At 46.2% G+C, this 8,867-nt stretch overlaps 1 protein-coding gene across 1 annotated transcript; it reads right to left on the bottom strand.

Moving 5' to 3' along the window:
- Positions 1-2,282: 2,282 nt before the first annotated feature.
- On the bottom strand, positions 2,283-8,600 carry LOC123771990 (putative per-hexamer repeat protein 5). Its single transcript, XM_069337561.1, has 3 exons — positions 8,464-8,600; positions 5,422-7,424; positions 2,283-2,338 (listed from the first exon to the last, which is right to left on the bottom strand). The coding sequence occupies exons 1-3, from the start codon at positions 8,598-8,600 to the stop codon at positions 2,283-2,285; spliced, it is 2,196 nt and encodes a 731-aa protein (XP_069193662.1).
- Between the last annotated feature and the right edge of the window lie 267 nt (positions 8,601-8,867).

Here is an 8,867-nt window from a genome sequence, read left to right as displayed (position 1 = left end):
TGTGTGTGTGTGTGTGTGTGTGTGTGTGTGTGTGTGTGTGTGAAAAAAAATTATTGATTGCCAGTTGAGAGGCGGGCCCAAAGAGCCAGAGCTCAACCTCCGCAAGCACACTAGGTGAACACTGTCAAATCTCACTCCTCACCGTCTCCGTTCTCCTTGACGGAGCTGGTTCGAGGGATGACTGCATCAGATACAAGGTGAGATTACATCAAAAGCAAAGTGAGATTACTCACCTTGCTTTTCGCTACGTAGAGGCCTCGACCCCCTTCCGGTATCTTCCGTATCTGATGGCGGGGTCGTATCCCGCCAAACACACACCGAAACTACGACGTTGCTACAACGTTTGAACAAGTTTTAACACCTCCTAGCAAGTTATAACAACCAATATAGCAAGTTGTAACAACGTTCTAATACGTCTTAAACATGTTAAGCCAAGATGTAACAACTGTATTACAAGTTGTAACAAGCGGAAAATAGAGACAGTTACGGTTTGTGTTTCCAGGGGTCCGGCGCAGGTGTGGTCGCCGCTCCAATAACAAATGGAGCCTCCGACGAACATATCCCTCAAGAGAAGAGGTTCTCAAACCCCAGACACTCCATCACAGATTAATGGTTCAACCAAGACCTTAAGAGACAGTTTTCCTTGAGCTAACGCCTCCCTCGGGGACCTCCCTCTCTTGTGCTGCACAGATCTTGCCTAATACAATGCTCTATCAGCAGAACAATGATGTTTTCTTTACCACAAAAGATTTGTCTGTTTTTTCAAAATTTTCCTGTAATATATGCGCCTCGGGAGTCAAGGTTCAACGGAAATACAAATAATGTATCACACCGAAGGTTAGGTTAGGTTAGGTGAGTAGATAAGACGTTAACTAGAGACATTAAGACATTGTTCTTCTCCTCGGTGTTGTCCGTCTTGCCTATATATACCGAACACTGACTTGTAATACTCATCTTTCTTAGGATGTAACTGATGGTACTGATTTTTTGTGTTTTTTTTTCAGACACTCTAAACTGAAAAAGGTCTTAGTATACGTACTAAACATAACCTATTGTAGGTCATAGCTTAACTACCATTGGTCGTGCCTACAAGATGGTTTCCTCATTAGGCATTCACCCCCATTCGTGTAATTTGCCACTCCGTAAAACCTAACTACTTAACTTAACACAAACATACGAACCCCAGCAACCCACTTAACCTATCGAGGCCTATGAATTCAAAACGTCAATATTACGGTGTGTGAATTCTTACTAAAACGTCGCATTTTTAACGAATTGGTCAATTGCGTTAAAACGCGACGTACTGAGAGACAGAGAGAGAGAGAGAGAGAGAGAGAGAGAGAGAGAGAGAGAGAGAGAGAGAGAGAGAGAGAGAGAGAGAGAGAGAGAGAGAGAGAGAGAGAGAGAGAGAGAGAGATAGAGAGAAAGAGAGAAACAGGTTGTTTGGTTACGGCCTAAAGCAATTTAGATCGATTAAAATAATTGTTGGCTATAAGCTGCGTTTCAGACTTGATCCACAATCCGAAGACATTATCCTCAACCCCAAAGAATTTATCCTCAGCACCGAAGACTTTATCCTCAATCCCGAAGACTTTGTCCTCAACACCAAAGACTTTATCCTCAACCCCGAAGACTCTATCCTCAATCCCGAAGACTTTATCCTCAGCGCCGAAGACTTTATGCTCAATCCCGAAGACTTTATCCTCAACCCCGAAGACTTTATCCTCAACCCCGAAGACTTTATCCTCAGCACCGAAGACTTTGTCCTCAATCCCGAAGACTTTGTCCTCAACACCAAAGACTTTATCCTCAATCCCGAAGACTTTATTCTCAACCCTGAAGACTTATCCTCAATCCCGAAGACTTTATCCTCAACCCCGAACACTTATCCTCAATCCCGAAGACTTTATCCTCAATCCCGAAGACTTTATCCTCAACCCAGAAGACTTATCCTCAATCCCGAAGACTTATCCTCAACCCCGAAGACTTTATTCTCAACCCCGACGGCATTATCCACCAACCAACAGCCGCCACCACTCGCAAGAGTGTCGACGGTTCCCGCCAAAACAATTAAAATTTTAGTAGTATTCTCCAATAAACTATAAATAAACTTTACTGAATGATTAGTACAGAGAGCTCAAACTTTAGCTCAAGTTTGAGTTAGCTTTGACTCAAACTATGTCAACAAATCCAATAAATCTACCTTTTAAGTAAGGTGAAAATTATACGGGATGTACTGGAGCTCATTATATATTCATGGAACTTGAAATTTACAGTGCAGCTTAATTTGCATAATTTACATAAAGTTTATCAGATTGTAAGGAATTGGTGACTTGTGCTGTTAATAAAAGTAAGTTGGAGTTTATGCTAAGATTTATATGAGTGAGATGATGCTTACGCCTTTGCTGATGGGTCAAGGATGATATCTAGGACGCCTTTACTGATGGGTCAAGGATGATATGTACGCCTTTACTGATGGGTCAAGGATGATATCTAGGACGCCTTTACTGATGGGTCAAGGATGATATCTAGGACGCCTTTACTGATGGGTCAAGGATGATATCTAGGACACCTTTACTGATGGGTCAAGGATGATATCTAGGACACCTTTACTGATGGGTCAAGGATGATATGGACGCCTTTACTGATGGGTCAAGGATGATATCTAGGACGCCTTTACTGATGGGTCAAGGATGATATCTAGGACACCTTTACTGATGGGTCAAGGATGATATCTAGGACGCCTTTACTGATGGGTCAAGGATGATATCTAGGACACCTTTACTGATGGGTCAAGGATGATATCTAGGACGCCTTTAGTGATAGGCAAGCAGGCAGGGTGCCAGCGGTGCTAGAGAGTGCCAGGCAGGGTGCCAGCGGTGCTAGAGAGTGCCAGGCAGGGTGCCAGCGGTGCTAGAGAGTGCCAGGCAGGGTGCCAGTGGGAATAAAATACTGACAACCTGTCAACACCGCTGGAGGTGTTGACAGGAGGGTACAGTCCTTGCACCGCTGCTTTCCCTTATTCTCATATCAGATATAGACAAAAATACAAATCACAGCTTCGTATCATCCTTTGCAGATGACACAAAAATCAGTATGAAAATTACCTCGGCTGAAGACATTGAAAAACTTCAAGCTGATATTAATAAAGTTTTCGACTGGGCATCAGAAAATAACATGATGTCTAACAGTGATAAATTCCAGGTACTCAGGTACGGTAAAAATGAGGACCTTAAACATAATACAGAGTACAAAACACAATCAAATGTACCCATAGTAGGAAAACAGCATGTAAAGGATTTGGGAATAATAATGTCTGACGACCTAACGTTTAGGGAACATAACCAAGCAAATATTGCGACAGCCAGAAAAATGATCGGATGGATTACGAGAACTTTCAAATCCAGGGATCCCATCACAATGGCTGTACTCTTCAAGTCACTTGTGTTGTCCCGTCTTGAGTACTGCTCAGTACTCACTTCCCCCTTCAGAGCAGGAGAGATTGCTGAAATAGAGGGAATACAGAGAACATATACGGCACGCATAGACGCAATAAAGCACCTAAATTATTGGGATCGTCTCAAAGCCCTCCAAATGTACTCACTAGAAAGAAGACGAGAGAGATATCAAATAATATACACATGGAAGATACTGGAGGGCCAAGTACCAAATCTACACAGTAAAATAACAACGTACTGGAGTGAACGATATGGAAGAAAATGCAGAATAGAACCAGTGAAGAGCAGAGGTGCCATAGGCACAATCAGAGAACACTGTATAAACATCAGAGGTCCGCGGTTGTTCAACGTCCTCCCAGCGAGCATAAGAAATATTGCCGGAACAACCGTGGACATCTTCAAGAGGAAACTAGATTTATTCCTCCAAGGAGTGCCGGATCAACCGGGCTGTGGTGGGTATGTGGGCCTGCGGGCTGCTCCAAGCAACAGCCTGGTGGACCAAACTCTCACAAGTCAAGCCTGGCCTCGGGCCGGGCTTGGGGGAGTAGAAGAACTCCCAGAACCCCATCAAGCAGGTATATGTGGGCCTGCGGGCCGCTCCAAGCAACAGCCTGGTGGACCAAACTCCCACAAGTCAAGCCTGGCCTCGGGCCGGGCTTGGGGAGTAGAACAACTCCCAGAACCCCATCAACCAGTTATCAAGCAGGAGGGACAGGAACGTAGTCTCAATGTTTCAACAAGCCAAGAGGTCCCTGATGGGGACCATCAGATGAGATGCTGCATCTCTCTCCTCTTGTGTTCTCCATTGTAGTTGTCTCGTGTTCTAGCTGTTCTCAATAATATAACGTTCACTAATATACTCTCATGGATAATCTCTCTAATATAATGTTTTCAAACGTGGTACCTATAATAGCACTCGGTATAAGGTTCGCTGCTAAGACGTTCACGAATGTTATGTTCTCGAGAACATGGTGTTCTAAAATAACGTTTTTAATATAATGTTTTCTATCATAACGTATTCTATAACATTTTCTAAAACACTGTTCTCTAATATGATATGAAGAACAATAATATGTTATAAATAATAACATGTTATCAAGAACAATAACATGTTATCAAGAACAATAACATGTTATCATGAACAATAACATGTTAACAAGAACAATAACATGTTATCAAGAACAATAACATGTTCTTGTGTGTGAAGGTGGTCAAGGGAGCCTGACTTGTTCTAGTGTGAAAGTTATTGTTATAAACAACCTATTGTGCCTCGGAGCTCTTAAACTCTTTAATATATGTAAACAAAGCCGCCATGATTGAAGAAAGATGCACAGGTTCCGTAAGTAGTGGCGTATGTGTGAAGTCTCCGAAACACTTGAAAAGTCGCAATGACAAATTGGCAGATCCTGAGTGGCTGGCCAAATTAGCATTGCAAATGCCAGGGGCCCGGCTCTAATCCCTCCAATTTGGGTGCTGCCAATTTTTACTCGCATATATAAATGCGTTTTGTGTGTGTGACTTTGTATAGGAGAGAGGAGACATTATTATGTACCCTCCGCCAGGGAATAGTGCAAGTTGTCTTTACTCGAGTTATCCCTCCAGCGCCCTCCCACTTGACAAAGAAAACGGGAATTACATGATCTTTGTTGCCACTGATTTTTGTCCTTTTCTTTTACTTGTCTATATAAATGGAGGTCCTCTAAGTTGGTGGAGCTGTTTGGGTTAAAAGGTCAGGTTGAAATACATCAACATCTCACTCTGTCTCTGTCTCTCTCTCTCTCCCTCTCTCTCTCTCTCCCTCTCTCTCTCTCCCTCTCTCTCTCCCTCTCTCTCTCTCCTTCTCTGTTATTCTACTCATTTACGCTCATTAACATTCACGTTTCTGTTGATTACACACTTCTTCATCGAAATTAAATTCCAGCGAAATGTTGTCTAGAGAAGGTAAACCCAGACTAGTAATTACCTGGAGACGTCAGTGTGGGGGAGCTGCTCCCTTGATGAATACCTGGAGACGTCAGTGTGGGGGAGCTGCTCCCTTGATGAATACCTGGAGACCTCAGTGTGGGGGAGCTGCTCCCTTGATGAATACCTGGAGACCTCAGTGTGGGGGAGCTGCTCCCTTGATGAATACCTGGAGACCTCAGTGTGGGGGAGCTGCTCCCTTGATGAATACCTGGAGACCTCAGTTTGGGGGAGCTGCTCCCTTGATGAATACCTGGAGACCTCAGTGTGGGGGAGCTGCTCCCTTGATGAATACCTGGAGACCTCAGTGTGGGGGAGCTGCTCCCTTGATGAATACCTGGAGACCTCAGTGTGGGGGAGCTGCTCCCTTGATGAATACCTGGAGACCTCAGTGTGGGGGAGCTGCTCCCTTGATGAATACCTGGAGACCTCAGTGTGGGGGAGCCGCTCCCTTGATGAATACCTGGAGACCTCAGTGTGGGGGAGCTGCTCCCTTGATGAATACCTGGAGACCTCAGTGTAGGGGAGCTGCTCCCTTCATGAATACCTGGAGACCTTAGTGTGGGGGAGCTGCTCCCTTGATGAATACCTGGAGACCTCAGTGTGGGGGAGCTGCTCCCTTGATGAATACCTGGAGACCTTAGTGTGGGGGAGCTGCTCCCTTGATGAATACCTGGAGACCTCAGTGTAGGGGAGCTGCTCCCTTGATGAATACCTGGAGACCTCAATGTGGGGGAGCTGCTCCCTTGATGAATACCTGGAGACCTTAGTGTGGGGGAGCTGCTCCCTTGATGAATACCTGGAGACGTCAGTGTGGGGGAGCCGCTCCCTTGATGAATACCTGGAGACCTCAGTGTGGGGGAGCTGCTCCCTTGATGAATACCTGGAGACCTCAGTGTGGGGGAGCTGCTCCCTTGATGAATACCTGGAGACCTGAGCGTGGGGGAGCAGCTCCCTTGATGAATACCTGGAGACCTCAGTGTGGGGGAGCTGCTCCCTTGATGAATACCTGGAGACCTCAGTGTGGGGGAGCTGCTCCCTTGATGAATACCTGGAGACCTGAGCGTGGGGGAGCAGCTCCCTTGATGAATACCTGGAGACCTCAGTGTGGGGGAGCTGCTCCCTTGATGAATACCTGGAGACCTCAGTGTGGGGGAGCTGCTCCCTTGATGAATACCTGGAGACCTGAGTGTGGGGGAGCCGCTCCCTTGATGAATACCTGGAGACCTGAGTGTGGGGGAGCCGCTCCCTTGATGAATACCTGGAGACCTGAGTGTGGGGGAGCCGCTCCCTTGATGAATACCTGGAGACCTGAGTGTGGGGGAGCTGCTCCCTTGATGAATACCTGGAGACCTCAGTGTGGGGGAGCTGCTCCCTTGATGAATACCTGGAGACCTCAGTGTGGGGGAGCTGCTCCCTTGATGAATACCTGGAGACCTCAGTATGGGGGAGCCGCTCCCTTGATGAATACCTGGAGACCTCAGTGTGGGGGAGCCGCTCCCTTGATGAATACCTGGAGACCTGAGTGTGGGGGAGCCGCTCCCTTGATGAATACCTGGAGACCTGAGTGTGGGGGAGCTGCTCCCTTGATGAATACCTGGAGACCTGAGTGTGGGGGAGCTGCTCCCTTGATGAATACCTGGAGACCTCAGTGTGGGGGAGCTGCTCCCTTGATGAATACCTGGAGACCTCAGTGTGGGGGAGCTGCTCCCTTGATGAATACCTGGAGACCTCAGTGTGGGGGAGCTGCTCCCTTGATGAATACCTGGAGACCTGAGTGTGGGGGAGCCGCTCCCTTGATGAATACCTGGAGACCTCAGTGTGGGGGAGCTGCTCCCTTGATGAATACCTGGAGACCTGAGTGTGGGGGAGCTGCTCCCTTGATGAATACCTGGAGACCTCAGTGTGGGGGAGCCGCTCCCTTGATGAATACCTGGAGACCTGAGCGTGGGGGAGCTGCTCCCCTGATGAATACCTCCAGCTCTGCGCCCGGCTCCAAGCACACTTTAATTAACATTAATAACGTTTTTAGTAAGGACAATCTCTTGATAAGTTAGCTTACTGGGACAATATGTTGGCTTCTGAATGTAGGTGCTTGGCCCACGACGGTCTCATTAACGAAGTGGGTCTCATTAACGGGGGGTCTGATTAACGAGAGGTCTGATTAACGAGGGATCTGATTAACGAGGGATCTGATTAACGAGGGGTCTGATTAACGAGGGGTCTGATTAACGAGGGGTCTGATTAACGAGGGGTCTAATCAACGAGGGGTCTAATCAACGAGCGGCCTGATTAACGAAAGGACTTATCAACTAAGAATATGGTTAACGAAGAGTCTGTTGAATAAGACGTCTTCTTAGTGAAGCATCTTGATTAACGAGGCATTTAATCAATGAATTGTCTTATCAACTAAGCGTGTGATCAACGAGGCATCTGGCTAACGACGCGCCTCGTTAATATAAGGATTACATCTCAAATCGATTAGTCTCCCGGATCTTTCCCATGACATATCGACCAGTGACGGGCCAGTGATTGACAGGAATATTGGTGCGAGTATTTCTTTACATTTCTTCCTCTCATTTGCGGGTCCAGCGTCCACTTGTATCCACTTGTCTTACTTTCTTCACCTTAAAGACTGTCTTTGCTCACCTTGCCTTTTCTCAGTATTTTGTACGTTGTTATCATATCTCCTCTATTTCTTCTGTCCTCCAAGGTTGTGAGATCCAGTTCCTTCAGCCTAGCCTTATAACTTAACCCTCTAAGCTCTGGCACTAATCTAGTTGCAAACTGCAGTTTCTAAATTGTTGTTTTATGTTTCATAAGGTGTGGATTCCAAGCAGGTGCCACATACTCCAGTACTGGTCTAATGAAAGCTGTGTAGACTGCTTTGAACGCGTCCTCATTTTGGTTTCTAAAGGAAGTTGTAATGTTTGCCAGCGTCCCATATGCCGCTGATGTTACTCTGCCTGTGTGTGTCTCTGGTCTTATGGATGGAATTATAACCATTCCCAAATCTCTTTCTCTCTCAGATTCCTGCAATTGCCTTCCATTAATGGTGTTGACAACTTCTGGTCTTCTATCTTCCTTCCCCATCTTCATCACTTTACACTTTTTAGGATTGAACTCCAGCAACCATTTGTTTGTGCACTCGTGGAATTTGTTAAGGTAATTTTGTAACATTCTGCAGTTCTCCTCTATTTTTACATTTCTCATTATTTTTGCATCATCTGCTCCTGTGTAGTTACCTAAGTGTAGTTACAGGATGAGAGCTACGCTCGTGGTGTCCCGTGTTCCCAGCACTCTCTGTCAATTCCTCTGAGAATCTTGTACGTGGTGATCATGTCCCCCCTAACTCTTCTGTCTTCCAGCGAAGTGAGGTTTAATTCCCGTAGTCTCTCCTCGTAGCTCATACCTCTCAGCTCGGGTACTAGTCTGGTGGCAAACCTT

This window comes from Procambarus clarkii, chromosome 38 (genome assembly GCF_040958095.1).
Source record: "Procambarus clarkii isolate CNS0578487 chromosome 38, FALCON_Pclarkii_2.0, whole genome shotgun sequence".
Classification (NCBI taxonomy): domain Eukaryota; kingdom Metazoa; phylum Arthropoda; class Malacostraca; order Decapoda; family Cambaridae; genus Procambarus; species Procambarus clarkii.
This window is presented reverse-complemented; position numbering and strand designations above follow the sequence as displayed.